Below are 18,665 nucleotides of genomic sequence, written 5' to 3'. Positions count from 1 at the left end.
TGACTAATGAGAGAATTTATGTATTATTTTATATAGGTATTAGTTATGTAGGGTTTAGTAGGCGTTTGGCTTTGAAAACCAAATATTTTTCACTTTATTTGGAATTTTGAAGGTGGAGTTGAAGTTGAAGATGAGTTGTGTTTGGCTATAAAGAATATTTGGTTTTTTGAATGTATTAAAAGTGAAAAAAGTGAAAATAAAGTTTTTGGTGTTTTTCAAATTCCAAATATATATAACTTCAAATTGTATTTGGAATTTTTATGGCCAAATATTAATTTCCAAATAAAGTGAAATAATTTTCTCGAAAAAAGTGAAAAATTCTCATGGCCAAACAGTTAGAATTATGTATTAATTATTCCACCTTTTTCTCTGCATAAAATAATAGGTATAGTTATGCGTTCAACTATATATATAGTAGTGTAATATTTACTTTGCCATAATTAGATAGTTTGGAAAAGAATAGTAATAAGCAGAAAATTACCATAAATTATATATTCCGAAAATATTTAATTACCTTGAACTATATTAATGACTTGTTATAGTTTGTGGAAGTTTCCCAGAAGGTCTTCTAATTAAAACCTAATTGCAATAGTAGGATTATAAAATCAAGTAACTAAACTTATAAAACCTTGCCTTGTCTTGTTCCATAATCAAAACCCTTGGCCTAATACAGCTAGTTCAAAATCATGCCAAACCTCGGTCCTTATCTAGTAATCCTGATTGTTTTAGCCATTGTTCTAGTGCTATATTTTTTCATATGTGCGTGTCGTAAAATGATAGCAGAAAGAGCTCGTTATAATGGAGAAACTCGTGAAGTGACAACAGAAAGAGTTCGTGAAGTAGCAAATGTTGAAGTAGAGATTAATGTACCTAATGACCGTGGGGAAGGAATTATAAACAGTGAATGTTGTATCTGCTTAGGAGAATTTGAACAAGATGATGATATGCGCATATTGATGAGTTTTCCTGCTTTTTCTCATAGGTTTCATGCTGCTTGTATTATTCCTTGGTTATTAGTAGCAGAAAACAAGACATGCCCCTTCTGCCGTACTTGTGTTAGTACCACTGTCAATAACGTGATGCTCCCATGTTGAAGATGTCATTAAGACACTAAACCAGGGCAGGCTTTAGCATAAAGCGGCTATAATAAGAATGTGAAGGACTCATTTTGTATTAGCAATGAATTACTCTTTTTCTAAAAAAAAAAAAAAAAAAAACTTTTGAAGAGTGTATTACAAATTAGAAAAAGAGTAATTCATTGCTAATACAAAATGAGTTAGAATTATGTATTAGGCCCCTCAATTGTGAAGGACTCATTTTGTATTAGCAATGAATTACTCTTTTTCTAAAAAAAATACTTTGAATGGAAAAGTACTACAAAACTACCATATAAACAAAATTGTTTTAATGATGATTTCAACAACTGAGTATTATTTTTGGAAATAGGATCCTATTAATAGTCTTTTGGATGCAAAAAAATACATTTTAAAGATCGAATATGAAGAAAAAATTTCAAGGAGTACAAGAAAAACTACTCGATATAAATCTTAGATTATTTTACATATTATATGGTTGTTACAATTTAAATTTGATACATTCTGACATGATTAATTCTTGTACGAATGTTATGTCATTCTTTGGAGTGGTACTATATATACGTTCATTGTTTTCTTCTTCTACTAAGCGACATAGAGTTTTAAAATAAAGTATATCTAGTTTATCTCTTAAATATCATCATTAGCACGTCGGAAAGATCGTATTGAAAGTATTAAAACAATTAGATTAATTACATAGCGTTCAAAAAATATATGCAATTTTTTTTCAAAAAAATATCTCTTTTAAGGCCCACAAAAATCGTTGAGTCGCGTAAGCTTTTTTGTAGTGGTGGTGACTGGTGGGTGGGTTTTTTTTTTTTTTGTGGGGGGGTGGGGGTGGTTGGGGGGTAAGGTAGGTGGGTGGTGGTGGGTAGGGTGAGGGGTTGGGTGGTGGTGGATGGGTGGGTTTTGGGGTGGGGGTAGTGGGGGGTGGGAGTTAGGGTGGAGTGGGTTTTTATTTCTTTCTTCAACTACGTACCAGTGTTTTAAAAGGCGTTTTTGGGGCGAGCCTCGGGGCGAGGCGTACAAAAAAACGCACCGAGGAGTACAGGCGGGGAGTAAGTATCTTCCTTCGAAGCGTTCGCCTAGGCGTAAGCCTCGGGAACTTTTACAAATTTGAGTCAAAATTGCTTAATATTTTTTTAAAAAAAGTTAAATATCCGGTAATTAAGCCATAGTAAATTCTCAAACTAAATATCTCAAAAAGTCAAAAAAAAATTCTAATTGTTTATCCTAATTTCATAAGCTTTTCTCATTGTTGTTTACAAAGTAACATAGACGCTTTACACCTTTGTATGCAAAGTAAACTACAAAGCAAATAGTTTTGTCCTCCAATTCTTACTATCTTCCATGTTTGCATTTTCCTTCTTTGTGCTTTATTTTCTTCAAGATTTTCTTAGCATTCTTCAATTTATCTTTTTCAAGATAGTTTTTAGTTCTAGAATTTCTTTTGATATCACTCTAGTTTAGATAATATTTTGAAGACTCTACTCTGACTATTTGTATTATAATGAGTATTAATTTGTATCTAGTTTTAGGTTTTAAAATAATAACTTTATATTATTGTTAATTTTATCTTTGAATTATTAGGACGAGTATCGTTTTGTCAACTCTAATTATGTTTCATCATAGTCATGTTATTGTGTAATGCATCTTTACATTCACTTTTTCAAGATTTTTTTAATAGTTCATGCATATGTTAGCATGTTAATAATAAATATATACATTTTTATACTAATTATTTTTTTATTTATATAATTTTAATATATTTTTTACTTATATTTTTATTTTATTAATTTAGAAAATATTAAAAATTAAGTACCCATGGGGCTTACGCCCCAGCAAGGCATATGTAAAACGTCTCGCATTTTAAAACACTGCTACGTACTCAATTAAAAATTGAAACAAAAAGAGTATCAAATTTAAGACACGACGAAAATTTCAACAAGCTCAAGTAAAAATCATCTATAATGAAATACTCCTTAGAACATAATCATCAATTCATTAGCTATTATAAGGCATTAATAGGATTTACATGAACAAACTACAAAATAGCTTTAACAACTAATTAAGAAGAGTCTTGCAAGGTCCATACTTTGCGACCAAGGCCAACACTTTGTTGATCAGCAGAGCATGTTGGTGAAACGCAACACTTGCTATTTCCGTTTGCTAAATAGTAGCTCGTAATTACAGAATTTCTAATAATCTGTCGGCTATTTGTTACTGTCCCACTTTTGTGATTGTGTCTTGGCATGACTTATTCATTTCCATTATTTATTTTTTCATGCTGTTTTGAATTGTTTGTTCTTATGCTTGCGTAGGGGTAAGGTATGCGTATATTCTACCCTCCTAAATTCACTTTGTGGATTTCACTGAGTATATTGTTGTTGTCGGTAATTTGTTACTAAAGGATTGACGACAAATTTTGAAGCAAAACTCTGCACTATGGTAGAGTTTGTCTCAAAACCTGCCTGATCAGGTAGAGTTTTGAGGCAAACTCTCCCTGAAGAGAGTTTTGCAGACAATATCTGTCTTGCGAATCCAAATTCTACCTTGTGATTTTTTTTTGACTGAGTGACGGTTCGAACCCGAAACCAAGGGATTCTAGCGAAGGGCAAAATTAAAGACGGCATTTATTAAAGACCACCCCAAAATAAGGGCATTCCTGCGAATTGCCCTTACATATGTAACTCAAATAAAACCATAGAAAAAACTACAAAAACATATGTTTAATATAAATAGTAAAAAACAAAAAGTTAGAGGGTATTAAATAAATCAAAATAACAATAAAACAAAGAGAAAAGACATCATTTCCTCCTAAACTTGGCCGCACAACTCACTTTAGCAATTTAACTTTACGAACATTTATTTACCCCGTTTGAGTTGAATTTAATTACCCCCTAAAAGGTGACGTGGCAAAAAACTTCCTACAAGCGTGTGAAGAGGGGAAAAAAGCACAAAAACTGATACAAACTATACACATGTCATCTTCTAATTGAATGTCATACAACTCTACTTATTTAACTAATTTTCTTTCAATTTCAATATTTCTCTTTCATTATCCCTTTTTTTCCTTTTCTTCCTTTCTCTTACTTTGTTTTCTCTTTCTTTATTTGTATGTTCATTGCCATAGCCCATCCGAACAGTTCTTCCCAAATGGGTGAACTTAAAAGGTCAAGAAAATTAAATTAATCCTCCCTCCATATTCAATAGTAGCTTCAACTTTCTCACTTTCCATGGCTGGATATTCAATTGGTAATATCAACTCCGGCATGGGTATAGGTCAATCGGGAATATGTATTTGAATCCGAAATTGCAGAGAGTTGTGTGAGGGGGAGGGCAATTTGGTAATTTTTAAAAGAATGAAGGAGTGGGAAAAGTGTTGGAAATTTTGTTAAGAAGCAAAAAAGGAATCCAGGTTTGGTTTGGTGAATCAGAAAGTGTGGTTACAGAGCTATTTGAGAAGATTGAAAAAGGGGAATTCGGTAATAGGATTTAAAAAAATTTACAAGTGGTTCAGATGGAGAATGAGTTTTCATTTTTATCATATAAAAACGAAACAAGATTTAGTAATTGGGAGGGGGTAAGTTGAAAAAAATCGAATGGTGGAGAAGGAGAAGCGGGGGGGGGGGGGGGGGAGGTTGAAGAAGAAAGGTAGCCATTATTGTTGATGGAAGAAGAAAGACGGAGAAAGAGAAAGAAAAAGAAAAGAAGAGAGAGTAGGAGGAGGAGGAAGAGAAAGAGAAAAGAGAAACTATCTGACGTGTCGTTGAGGTGACACTTACGCGGCGCACGTGTATAGCACCTTCCAACCATGAAACTGGTATTGCACGTATAAGGTGGTATTTAATTAACTTGAAAGTTATTTAGGGGGTTTAAATAAACGTCCGTTAAGTTAAATTGCTAAAGTGAGTTATGCGGCCAAGTTTAGGGGGGAAATGATGTCTTTTCTCTAAAACAAATGAAAGATGATATGAGTTAGACAGATAGGGTTGGCTTTTAGCACATGATATTGAGCTGGCCATCTTTTTTATCCAAGCAAATTTTGAGTGGATTATGACTAACTCGTTTATTAATTCAACCCGTTTTAATCAACTTAAATGTAACTCAACTCGTCCATTTGACACTTTATTGTCCCTCTCAACATCATGAAACTAGTAAGAAGACGCTACATCAAGCTGAATAATATAAGAGGCACCACCATTTGGCAAGTAGATAGAAACCTGAAAAGTAGCTTTATCACCTTGCAAGTCATAAAGATCAGATCACTTTAAAATCTAGATTAATATGGGGACACAACATGCTACCAACTTTAAAATTTGATTGTAATCCTCAGAGCACCATAGCTGATTCTTTTATCCAACTGGTTACCTGATATATATATATATATACACATATATATATATATCCTTTTGAAATCCTCCAGAAAGTCTTAACTATTTCTATTTAATATATTTAAGATCATTTTATTCAAAACAAGGTCATATCAAAAATATACTCTCATCTCTCACCTTCTATATGGAATAGATAATACCAAAATCTTGATAATAATAACAACAACAACATACCCAATATGATCCCACAGGTGGAGTCTGGGGAGGGTCGAGTGTACGCAAACTTACCCTACCTTGGGAGGTAGGGAGGTTGTTTCCAAAAGACCCTCGGCTCAAGATAAGGCATGACAATACCAAAATCTTGATATAACATTTATACCGACATTAATCAATAATCAAACGATGGATAAATACAATTTCACATGTAATATCAGAATTAGCATCCTAATCCCCATAACCAAACCACCCCTTAGTGATATGATCAAACATCTGGAAACTTGTAACATGAACTCTCTTTTCCCTTTGTCCCACTGGGATGCTTTATTTTATTTTATTTTCTGGAAACTTATAAGATGATCAAACATCTGACATAGAATCTTATCAATTCAGAATTGTAATTCAATTGTTTATGAATTCCATGACCCCCCATTTCCCGGATTGAAATGATAATGCAGGTAGGAAGTTTCAGATATCAACATAAAGGCCCCTTTTCCAGCATGTCTTTTGTGCTATGGCTGATAAAAGAAAACACTGAGATGACCACTGATAAGACAGTCCACCTTACAGTCAACAAATCAGATTCCAAATTTATTCTTTTAATATCCGTGGTGTCCGAAGCAGTTTGCACACGCTTTGGCTAATACCTCCCACCAGTACAAATACCGGGTAATTATATCCACCAAGACTGGGATAGCATCGAATTTAACTTTTATGTCCAATGTAGCAACTAAACAGTCTTTATGCAGAAAATATGATCTGGAAAAGAAGAATCATTCACTGATTGAAATGATATTGGGGGCAGGAAGTCTCAGAAGTACCATGCATGGCAATTTTTCTTAGCACATTTGCTGTATTATATAGCAGACAAGGAAAGCATTAAGAGGACCATGGAGAGATAATCCTCTTTACAGTCAACAAAATCAGATATAGTGCTTATTTTTTTGCAGTAACTGAACAAAGTTTTATAGTAAAGAATGCTTTGGAAGAAAAGAAGCATGGAACATCATTTACTTTCCCCAGGCCATACAATTTTCAAGTTCTTCCACATGGAATGACCAGGAATATAACCATCCTTCCCCCTCCACCCCCCCAAAACAAGAGATTCAAGAAAACAACTATGTATCGACAAAACATTAGTTCTTGAACCTTCAATTGCAGTTGTTGTTGGAAGAACGACAATCTCGTGGAACAAATTTTCACTCTCGTGGTAGCCGATTGTGTCACTTATGAAAAGGAGGTGAATGCACCATTAACAAAAACTCATTATGCACTTGCTGTACAGACTCACTGGGAACTACTTGATGGAGGTCTTGTTCAATGTGAAATAGGAAGAGCTCTCAGTGTGACGCACTTCCAGATGTTTTCTTTATCCAACACAAAAAACATAATCAGTGCACCTTAATCCCCCAATAACGCATGGTATCAATGATAGAGTTCAAGGTTCTGCTTTCATCTGTCCTGATGACAGAGAACCTACAAACAGAGAATTTCGGGATTACTAGAGAAGAAGATGCTAATTTATCGTACAAAATCACGCAGGGGAGTCTAAATACCACTTAAATCTTGACTAGATAAGGGTGCACTTGAATTTAATCCCATTTGGACAACATTATGTAGCTCATTATCCCATACATTCGGAGCCTGGACATTATGCAAATTAATCCACATGGTTAGTAGACCATCGATCAACATTAGTTATGCTATAATAGTCCAAAGAATCATGCATACATCTTTGGCTTAATACACGACAACCTCTTAAATTTATCAGTAAGTTTCATTTAGACACTCAAACAACGAGTTGTTCCAATTGAGCACCTGAACACATGATAAAGTGTTCTTGTTAGACACTTTCGGTTAAAATTTTGAAAAACTTCTGCATGTGTTTTCAAGTGTCCTACCACTTAAAATATGTGACCTCGTTTAATTATACGCTAGCCTCAATAAGCCGTAAAACCTCAGGCTTGTTCCAATTAAGGCTAATGTGTATAATTCAAGGAGGTGACATATTTTATTTGGTTAACTTAAATACCTAATATACAGTTGAGAGCACACGCGATGTTCTTCCAAAAAATATAATCGAAAATGTCTAATAGGAACACTTTTTCATTTGTTCAGGTGGAACAGGTTATAGTTCGAATGTCTAAATGAAATTTGCTGACAAGTTTAAAGGGTTGTCGATGTATTAAGCCTTCATTTTTATGTTCCACAAGAATATGATCACTACAACCTAAAGCACACATACAAGAATCACAAATATTACCTGAGATGAAGGATCCTTGTAGTCACCAGGCCCACAACTAGTAGTGGCTAAATGGGGATTGATGGCTCTACGAAATGCATCATTAGGAATTCCATAACCAGGAAGAACAGATTGAAGAATTCCAGCTTGTGATGGATGTAAGGGAGGATATGGCATGGTCATATCAGGTGGAAAGGCGAGCGAGGATGAAGGACCTGCTCGAGACTGGAGGATCTGCAACAAGGGTATATGTTTATTCAAGCATTAGGAGGAAATTATCCATAATGCTCAGCTACACGTCATTCTCGGAAGAGTGAAGTACTTACATCTTTTGACAGGAGCCCATCAATATTAAAATCTAGCCGTGGGTTTACTGTTGCAAGCTTCATTGAGAGGAACTGAAACAAAAAGGAGTCTAGTCATCCTTAAGCGCAGAATAAACATAAGAAGGTCCTTATTCTCTACTTTTTCTTTTCTTTTTAGAATAAGAAATTTTTTTTTAGAATAAGAAAATGTGCAAAATTAAGTCAAGTACTACTAATACAGTATTACTTATACATATTAGTACTATCTTATACATAAAAACATTTAAGGCTCATTTGATAGGGTGTATTAGGTAGAATAATGCTTGTATAAATTTTTAATACAATGTTTGATTGCAAAATTAAGTCAAGTACTACTAATACAGTATTACTTATACACCCTATTCAGTACTATCCTTATACATAGTAAACCAGGGCATTAACAATACCAGTACTATTCTTATACACCAACTTATACACCCTATCCAGTACTATTAGAAATTATGCAATGCATGCTATTTTTAATACACCAAACCTAAGAAATAATGCCAGCATTATTAATCCCAACATAACTTGTCTCGAACCAAATCACCCCCTTAGACCAATCAAAAGCTAGAGTTCACACATTTGCAGCTCAAATGCAAGTACTACACATTATGCAGCCACCAGGATAATCAAGACGGCACTATGTGAAGCAATCAAATCATCACTAAATCTTTTGACGATTGGGGATTCTGAAGGAAATCAGGCACCGTTATTAATGTGAAGAGTAAGACAGGAGAAAACTTGAAAAAGAAATATAAGTTGTTAAATTGCATACCTCAACCTGCCTTTGCAGAGACTGTACATAGTTAATGATCTCATCAAGCATCACAGCTTTGCCGGTGACCTGCAATCACCACCTCTTTCTCAAATAAGTGCCAACTAAAATTTCTAATATAGGCTACACCTATTAGTAGATTCCAATAATACTAACCTTGCTGCAACCAGGCACAAGATCCTGAAGATATTTCATCCGTTCACTGATTTTCTCCCTCCTTATCTGTTAAAAATACACTTCAAAAGTCAGTACCAAGACAGATAAAATATGAGATTCAATGACTCAGAAGTTTCTAAATATAAAGTCATACTCTTTCTGCAAGACTATGGCTATTTGTTGCCTGGCCTCTTCGAGCTCGAACGTGTATATATTCTTCTTTCGTTGGATCTGAAAATTGAGACCCCTGTTTACCATTCTTTCCACCAGGCTTGATAGAAATTGAATTCAGGTTTTGCTCCCCTTTCTGAATTTCAATTTGATCCTTAGCAGGTTCAGTATCCTGCCAAAATGACAAGAATATTCAAAAAGGAACAATCTTGTGAACGATCGAAGGAAATATACTAACAATAGCCCTACCTGACCGCCTCTTTTCCTTTTCTTTGAGCCGATATTCTTTCCATAAGACTCCTCACCAGCACCCTCTGTTTCTTCTCGACGGCCACTACATCCAGCTTCATCAGACTCATTACCAGAGACTCCAACAACTTCTTTTGCTTCATCCTGAGACCTAGCAAAACTTTCACTCTTTTTTTCATTCTTGAGGGGGCTTTTCTCAGTGTCCACATTACTCAAGTGCTGCTTCTGAGGTGATTTCAAACCATTACATGCCAAAACCTCTTGAGGACCTTGCATTGGTGCCGGTCCCCTATGATACGGATTCATCGACTCAGGGATGCTAAAAGGGTTCATCATGTCACCAAAGTTCCCTCCACTAAAGCAAGAAAACCTTGCAGCTCTTTCAATAAAACCCGAATCAGCCGGAAACTGCGGAAGCATCACCGGACCGGGAGGTAGAAACATGCCCCCTTTCAACATCGGATTTGATGGAGTCCAACTAGGACCCAGTGTTCCTAGTGGATTTGTAGTGCTAGGATTTATTTGAACATTAGCATCACAGAAACCTAAGTTTGGTGAATTGGTAGATTGATCCCAAGTAGTAGTGCAAAATGAATCAACCATTTGATTGGTACTACTAGGAATCATTATTCCCATAGATGCATTTGTCAAATTGCTACCACTTAATTGCCATTCTGAAGAAATATTTGGTGACTGATAGTTCATTGAGACTTCTTCATTCCTCTTTTCTTGTTCACTCTCATTCTTGCTTGCTATATCCATATCTTTGAAAGTGTAGCAAAATTAACTTCTCCTTTACCACACCACTTGAGTATCAAGAAAACAACCTAAAACATTGGAATTCAACATGCTGGCTACTTAAAGAAGTTCTCATTGTCCTGTATTTGACTATCTCCAACAAAGATCATCCAACCAAGCAGGTGAACAATTAGAAGAATTAAAACCAAGACTCTTCTTCATGTACAAAATTTTGAACTAAGACTAAAGTACAAAAAGAAATGCTAAGAAAAGTAAAGTACTAACTAGGAACATCTCTAATTCATAAAGAAGATAGAACTAGCAAAAAACCAAGTACAAAAAGTCCATACAGAACAGGAAACAGCTAGTTCCAAAGCATTTCACAAAATCCTAAGCAAAGCTTTCAAATTTACAAAAAAAAAAAAAAAGTCCCACCCCAATGTCCAAGAAAACACAATCCCAGTTCAACAAAGAGCTCAAGAAGAACTATTCACAATCAGTAAATTGAACAAGTCATTAACTTTCAGCACCATAAATAGCTCATTTAAAGTAAAACCCTAGTCAGACCAAACAACAGACCCCCCCCGCCGGACCCCCACCCCCACCTTCTAATATAGAGAAGGAAAAAAAAAACAGACTAAAAGTAGGTAAGGAGGAAAAAGATACCTTATTTCAGATTATGTACTACTTTTTAGTACTCTTAATACACCATTCTTGAACAGCTTTCTTTTTTACTGATGAAGAGAAGGGATAAAAATCAATTCTTTAACTTTTTGGCTACTGTTTTTTTTTTTTTTTTTTTTTTTGTATATATTTACAGCTAGTACACTCTATGGAAAAAGTTAAAAACACCCAAGAAGCAATAATAAAGATATAGTAAAATGGAAGAGTATACAGTCAAAAGGGTCGAAAGAGAAGTTAAGAAGAAATGAAAAAGAAAGATTAGTAAACAAAAGGGTCCCCTGCATTTATACCCACGCCTGCATCAAAAAAAGAGCTGTTAGAATGATTAACCACCGCCACTGCCACTGTTAATATAATGTATTTATTCACCACAACCAAAATTATGGAGTAATGAAAAGAAAATGGGGTGCATAGGTTCAAGACCTGTTAAATTAACTCGTTTTGCGAGTTTCATATCTAAATTATTGAGTGTTTAAGAATTACTGAAATTGCTACATGAATATAACGCTTCAAAAGCTGATTTAAGAAATTACAAATGGCAGTACATGTGGAAAAAATGAGTGAATAGGTTAAAACCCTCGTTAAACTATTACGATTTTGCATAGTTTCGTAAATAAACTCTTGGGTATTTATGGAATCCTATGAACTCCATAAGTGTGTCAGGTGTACTCATTTTTAAGACTTATCCCCCATGCACCTCTGCGCATGTTATTCCAAATAATTTGGCACATATAGTAATAGAAACTCCTAATAATTTAGATATGAAACTCGCGGAAAGATGATAGGCTAGGGGTCTTTTAACTTGTTCACTCAAGAATTACTATGTAAAGTTGTGGCGATGGTAAATATGATTCATCCTTAATAAAAGATTCCGAGTCTGATTTTCGGTTCGAATTTTGAAAATCAAAAGTGATATAGACTTTAAGATATAGGTTCAACAGAATCTAATAATTTTGGTTCAACCTTTGTATATATATTTAAAAACTCATTAAATATGTGAAAAAGGGACAATTTAGAACTTAACCACTCGTACTTGAACCGTTGTTTTAGAATTCAGAACTCATAGATGGCAATTCTATGATTGATTTCAGCTGAGGATGTAATCTCGTTCAACCGGAAAACTTTACTTCAAAGTGAAACTATTCAACATGAATTTAAACTAATCGAGCTTCAAAAGAGATATTGAATACCCCATGAAAAAATATAAGTAAAAGAAAACAGTGGAACTTGCCCTTTTGTTTGTTCTTTTCTCTATCTTTTCTGGAGTACTTGTTTATTTGTTTGTTTCCTTCAGCTATCTTGTACTTTACAGGCTACCCCAGCTTTATTTACTGGCCTTGTGATGTGTACCTTTCTTTAGGTCTATGACATTACTAGTGTCATTATAGTATAAGTAAATATTTTGAACTAATAAAAAGGTATCAACACTACTAATATATACTACTAGATAATACTTTAACGTACTCCCTCTATTCCAATTTAAATGTCTTATTTTTTATTTTTTATTTGTCTCAAAAATAATATTTCTTTCTATATTTAGTAAGTTAGATTTAAAAGATTACACATATTTTTAATTTAAGAGCGATTCAAAAGTCTCCATTTGTTTCTTAAATTTCGTGTCCACTAAAACTAAAATACTTAAATTGGGACTTAAAAAATAATTTTTTATTTTAAAAATTGTGTAACATCCAAAACTAAATGGGTATACTCTCCGGTTCCAAGGCTAACTGCTATATTTTGCAATACTAATATTTCTAGTGATAATTTTTTCTACAATTGTCATTTTGTGGGATCCTAGATTTGAAGATTTATGAAAATAACATGTCAAATGTTGGATTTTTTTTTTTTTTGGGCAAGTGAAGAAACTTTTCATTACCAAAATTGCTAATATGTACAGAGTTCAAACTGTGCTAGCATTTCCGCTACACAGTTAGCATAAGTCCACCGCTGACATCAAAACTCAACTATAAACTATGAAATAAGCAAGAGACTAGGGATAGAAATTAAGCACTGCGATTCTTCCTGCCAATCGCGGTACCAGCGTCCCTCTGAATACTACTTCTTGCACTATCTTCCTTGTGATCACTTGGGCTGGAGTGCTTTTATTTTGAAATATTCGTTGATTCCTCTCAGCCCACACCTGGTACACAGTTGCTGCCAAGCACATCCTGTAAATTGTGGCATTAGATCCTCTCCCCTTAGCATTTATGCACGCCCAGTTCAATTCCTCGTGCCAAGGTAGAGGCTGCCTTGTTAATCCTTGCCATTGCAATAGCCGAGACCATATGGAACTGGCATAATTACAGCTGAAAAACAAATGTTCCGTGGACTCATCGGCATTATCACAAAGGACACCTCATCTATTGCTCATCTATTAGTCCCCCACTTCGGAGAAGTCCATCCTTGGTATGAAGTCTTCCACTAGCGAAAATCACCCTCCTTGCCACATACATCTTTTTGATCGAGATTGCCGCATATTTAATCGTAGTAACTATTTCGGATTTTTGTATACCCGAAGCTTGCTTGGGTTGACCCTTAATGTAGTAACTATGTACCCATTTGACCCATAAGCTATCTTTTTTGTTGCACAAGTTCCACAATAGCTTGCTAACAGCTGCTTTATTCCACACCCTAACATCCAAAATATTTAACCCCCCAGCAGTTCTAGGCATACAGACTTTATCCCATGCAAGCAAGGCTTTTTTTGTTAGTTCGACTCCTCCGGTCCACAGAAATCTCATGCATGTGGATTCAATTAGCTCAGTCACTTTTGTTGGCAGCACAAAAATCTGTGACCAGTAAACTTGTATGGAAAAGAGCACTGATTTGATCAACAATTCTCTACCTGCATATGACAAAAATTTAGTAGTCCAGCATGTGATTCTTCCTAGAAGCTTTGTGAGCAGTGGTTGGCATTAACTAATGGACAGCCTTTTGGTACTCAATGGTACACCTAAGTATCTAAAAGGCATTTCCCCCTTTGTAAAGCCAAGTATACTCAAAATTGAGTCTTGAACATCATCATTCACCCCTCCAAAATAAACTGAGCTTTTGTCTGGATTAGCAATTAACCCTGAGGCCTTTGAGAACTCCTGGAAGCACTTGAATAATAGCTGGACAGACTTGTACGTTGTGGAATCGTATATTATCATTAAAAAAAAAAAAAAAAAAAAAAAAAAAAAAGAGCAAAGTGTGATCAGCATAGAATGATGAGTTCAGACAATGAGAAAAAGAGTATACATGTTACATGTTACCTACATATAAGTCTTCAATACTATATGTACTTTCAAAAGTAATTGTGATGATCTTAAATATAAGTTTGAAAACTCACATTGAAAAAGAAATTAAAAATAAATCTCTAACCAACGATAAGTGTTATGTAAATTTCATTTGTATTTAGAGGTTACTGAATGAAATCCTTTACTTCTTTCGAAGGTGTTGATTGCAGCTTGAAATAATTAAAAAGTTTAGTTTCGAGTTTGAACCTTATATATATGAACATTATTGAGTGTTTTATCCCTTTAGAGTTTGGACTGTCTATCTAACTTGAATTTAATTTAGTCAAGTTAATAAATTTTAGATATCAAATGGTTAAATTTGAAAAACAAAAAATTCAGACTTAAGAAGCCAGCAACTGACATTGCCAACTATTGACAGTCATTAATTTTAAACCAATGATAATTCTCTTCCCTTTTTCTACACCTAGGAGGAAGAGCTTATAATACACTTTTAAAATCTTAATTAAATTTGTTTGGTCAAAACACCTACGTTATAAGGAGTAGCTTGTTTTCACACACTTTTATGGCCACTTGAATTGCTTCTAGAGTTGTCCTAATTAATGTACCTACACTAGGTCTTTCATATTTTAATTTTCAAAATTTCCCCAGCTTATCAATGCTTCAAGCTAACGTAAACGTAAATTGCAACACGATAAAAACATTAGACATTATTATAACAAACTAAAACAAATAATGAAAATTATTCTAGTTTTTTGTTTCTCTAACTACTATAGTACTATTGCTCATTTTGCAATTTTATTGACTAATAATCTAGTGGCAGCAAGTTATTTTATTAAATATGTTTCTCCAGTTATTTTCCCGCATATTCATTGTGGGAAGTGTTGTCATAAGTACTATCAAATAACGTTAAAGATTGTGGTGAGATGGATAGAATTCTTCCGTCCTTAATTAGAGATTTTGGGGTTGGGTCCGAAAAATAAAAATAAAAAATTGATAGGGAATGCTTCCCCTTTTTGATATGCCTGCAGCAGGAAGTTAAATCAGTTGGCACGCTAAAATGAATGTTGCATATCAGGTGGAAAACTAAAAAAAAAAAAAATCTACATACCAGATAAGTACACCATTAGACGACGGTAAAATTTATCCACATCAAACCATACTACTTAACCATTATTACGGTTAGCACACTACTAAAAAATCACTATTTTTCCACTGAATATTCAGTGGGTATTTCCACATATATTTGATTGAATCAGTGAAAAGAAAATATGGTAGGACTAGTAGTGCTTTCACATGAAAAAGTTAGGTTGTTTCCCAGCGGCTCCATGTGTTTTCCTAATGAACTTGTTCGGTGAGAATGAGGTGGAAAAATTATATTTTATAACACAAATTTCCACTAAATATTGGTGGAAAAATCTCTGTTTCTAGTATAGTGGCATGTGTATTTATTACTAAAGGTTTAAAAATAAGGATGTAAGTTAAGACATGTATCATATTAATTACGTACTTAGGTTGATATAAATGTCGAACTCCTCAAAAAGAAAAGGAAAAAGGGGGGAAAAGAATAATTAAGTACAAGTGGAGTGCTTTAAAATAATGAGTTGAGATATTATGCACTTCGCTTTCATTCCTTGAGACAAAGTACAATACATTTGTTACGTTAGCTTTTACCTTAAAGTTTCATTTTTAAAATTCAGTTTCCCAGTTAACTACGCCACCTCTTGATTTTAGCATGAATTGTTTCAAAGAAATGTGAAAAAGAAAAGTCGAAAGAAAAAAAGAAAAATTGAACTCCCATATTAAAGAAAGGTACATAAAAACACATCTTATTTCTTCATAAACGACCACACAAAAAGAGTGCTGTGTGAATTTAAGTCTCAAATTCAAGTTAGTTTATTATGTGAGAAGCACCCATAGTGTAATTTAGCTCTCAAAGAGTGAGCGAAACTAATATAAATTAGGGTTTAGATTTCTCTTGAGATAAAAAAGGTTGATGATTTCTTCTCATCAATTTATATTTTGATAGACAAAATGATAAGATATTTATATGGGTAAAAGATAATTATAAGTACTTGATATAATAATCGTGCTAGTAAGTTAAGCGGACACTACTATTATTAAAAAATAATTATATAGGGAATACTCATTAGTTGATGATAAGTTTTAGTCATGTTATCAATTTTACATTGCGTTCTACTAGGAGTCGTTTAGCCTTTTACATGTGGTATACATCAATAGAAAATATAAATAACTTCTAACACTTCTTATTTCTATTTCATTGCAACAACTGTATAGCCAGTGTAATTTTTCAAATGGGGTCTTGAGAGGATAAAGTGTCAGTAGACTTTACCCTACCTTGGGAGGTAGAGATGTTGTTTCCTACCCTCGCCTCAAGAAAAAGCATATCAAATCAGATCAGAAAAGGAAATAATGGAAGTGGAGAAATCATGGCAAGATACTATAGAAACCAAGACAAAACATTTTGAAAATCTGACAAGGAATATCATATAGTAACAAAAATCGAAAAGAAGCTTCAGAAAAAATACTACGACTACCAGCATAGAAGAATAAGCGAGACAACGGACTACATGCTAACTAACCTTCAACCCTAATTCCTGTCCTCCACAACTTCCATGTCCATCTTTCTATTTCATTATGGAATATTACTTTTATTTTATACCATATTGTCTTTAAATGAGTTTAAATGAAATAATATTGACCAATGAGGATTCATATAGTCAATCTAATTAACTTTGTTTTAGACTGGGGCATAGCTATAGCCGTTGTTGTATTTGACCATATATATGCCCTCAAATCTAAATGCATTTTCTTTACTTTCTCATTTGCATTTCACATTTCCATATTTTTATTTCTTGAGCAAGACGCATTTTGATTTCTAGAAGAGGTCAAAATAATAAGAAATGAAAATTGGAAGAAAATAAAATAAGACATTGATGATTGATTCCATATAGCTGGCAAGAGCCAAGGGGCAGCCAGCAACAAATGGTCAAACTTGGCAGATACTTTCTCTTTACCACTTTGATTCTCTATGTTGTTTTTGACTCAAAGTGAAATCTCTTAAGCTTTTTGCAGGAGGGTTGGTAACATCTTCAAGAAAAGGTCATCTCATTAAGGCTTAGATCTTCCAATCTTATTACTCCACCAAAGTTGACTCATGTTTAAAATTCGGCAAAAAACTTACTCAATAAATAAACATAATATATAGATATACACCTTAATTAATTAAACACTCAAACTTTGAGAATGCATATTTAGATATGCCTCAACTCATCATCACTGTGGCTCATGGACACCCGACGCTGACGTGTGGCACATAAATTTTGGAGGTGTCTAGATGATCATTTTATAAGTTGGAGTGTTTAATTGGCACAGTGGAGACGAGTTGAAGTGTCTAGATGATATATCATTGTATAAGTTGAAGTGTTCAATTGTCAGTAGAAGTCAAATTTAAATATCTATCTATGTATTCTGCATTACTGCTTACTAAATATATACTATACATTTTTACGTAGATTTTAAACACTTAATCATGTACAATTAACATGCATCTTCACCTCATTAAATCACTTACTATAAGTATTTACCTTAAAATTCTTAATCACTTTCACCACATTATTAATAAAATAAAGATACAGCCCTGCAATATTAAGTTATATTCCCTTAGTTTTAATTTATTGATACACATTTTTTAGCTCGTTCAAAAAAGAATGATACACTTTTAAATTGGTTTAAAAAAAGAATGACACTCTTTACATTTCTTATTTTAATGAGAAGTTTATATAACCGCACGAAACTTATTTTTCTTTACATTTCTTTTTCAAATTTCGTGCCGATTCAATTTATATTACATTAATTAAAACGAAAAAGTGTGATAATAGCGTGAGACATATTTCTACTATTATTATAATATTAATTCATGAAAGTAAGTTACTTATTATTACTATCGGATTATCAAGTAGCGTTCATTAATAATAATAGGTAAATAATTTTACACAGTTAATACATAAAAGTGAAATTCTAATATTAATTGCTATTCTATTTGGATTTTTTTTTTTTTTTTGGGTTTTCCATTTGGTGTTAGATATTCGCATTGGAGATCGATTAGCTTTGGATTCGCGCGGCGTAGGGTTAATATATATATATATATATATATATATATATATATATATATATATACATTAGAGAGAGAGAGAGAGAGAGAAAGTGCTCCCTATCAATTTTTTTTTTTTTTATACTCAGGGCTTGAACCCGAGACCTCTTATTAAGGGAGAGGTGAATTTTTTTTTTTTTTTTTTAATATAGGTTCTATGTACTGTTGATGGACCGTCCCTCTTTCTTTCACTTATACTATGTCATTATTATTAGTTGGCCTTGGGACTTGAAATCACGTAGACCTAAA

At 33.6% G+C, this 18,665-nt stretch overlaps 1 protein-coding gene across 4 annotated transcripts; it reads right to left on the bottom strand.

Moving 5' to 3' along the window:
• Nucleotides 1-6,529: 6,529 nt before the first annotated feature.
• LOC132067786 (transcription factor bHLH49-like) lies at nt 6,530-11,260 on the bottom strand. 4 transcript variants are annotated; one of them, XM_059461110.1, is made up of 9 exons: nt 10,989-11,260; nt 9,585-10,348; nt 9,319-9,507; nt 9,165-9,230; nt 9,009-9,077; nt 8,213-8,284; nt 7,908-8,120; nt 7,201-7,288; nt 6,530-7,120 (listed from the first exon to the last, which is right to left on the bottom strand). In XM_059461110.1, exons 2-9 carry the CDS (start codon nt 10,344-10,346, stop codon nt 7,083-7,085), a joined length of 1,497 nt encoding a protein of 498 aa, XP_059317093.1. In that variant the 5' UTR covers nt 10,347-10,348; nt 10,989-11,260; the 3' UTR covers nt 6,530-7,082. The 4 variants fall into 4 exon arrangements, with proteins under 4 accessions (XP_059317093.1, XP_059317091.1, XP_059317092.1 ...); XM_059461108.1 differs by having other exon boundaries at nt 9,585-10,462; nt 10,989-11,258; XM_059461109.1 differs by having other exon boundaries at nt 9,585-10,411; nt 10,989-11,258.
• Nucleotides 11,261-18,665: the final 7,405 nt, after the last annotated feature.

The sequence above is a fragment of the Lycium ferocissimum genome, chromosome 8, assembly GCF_029784015.1.
Source record: "Lycium ferocissimum isolate CSIRO_LF1 chromosome 8, AGI_CSIRO_Lferr_CH_V1, whole genome shotgun sequence".
Taxonomy (NCBI): Eukaryota; Viridiplantae; Streptophyta; class Magnoliopsida; order Solanales; family Solanaceae; genus Lycium; species Lycium ferocissimum.
The sequence above is the reverse complement of the archived record's forward strand: the minus strand, read 5'-3'. Positions and strand labels throughout refer to the sequence as shown.

What these genes read in the sequence shown, in the direction of transcription:
- LOC132067786 (XM_059461110.1), bottom strand. Translation starts at nt 10,346, where the DNA reads ATGGATATAGCAAGCAAGAATGAGAGTGAACAAGAAAAGAGGAATGAA. An exon ending in AAAGGAAAAGAGGCGGTCAG is followed by an intron (nt 9,508 to 9,584) that starts GTAGGGCTATTG and finishes TCATTTTGGCAG; the next exon opens with GATACTGAACCTGCTAAGGA. An exon ending in GCCATAGTCTTGCAGAAAGA is followed by an intron (nt 9,231 to 9,318) that starts GTATGACTTTAT and finishes TATTTTTAACAG; the next exon opens with ATAAGGAGGGAGAAAATCAG.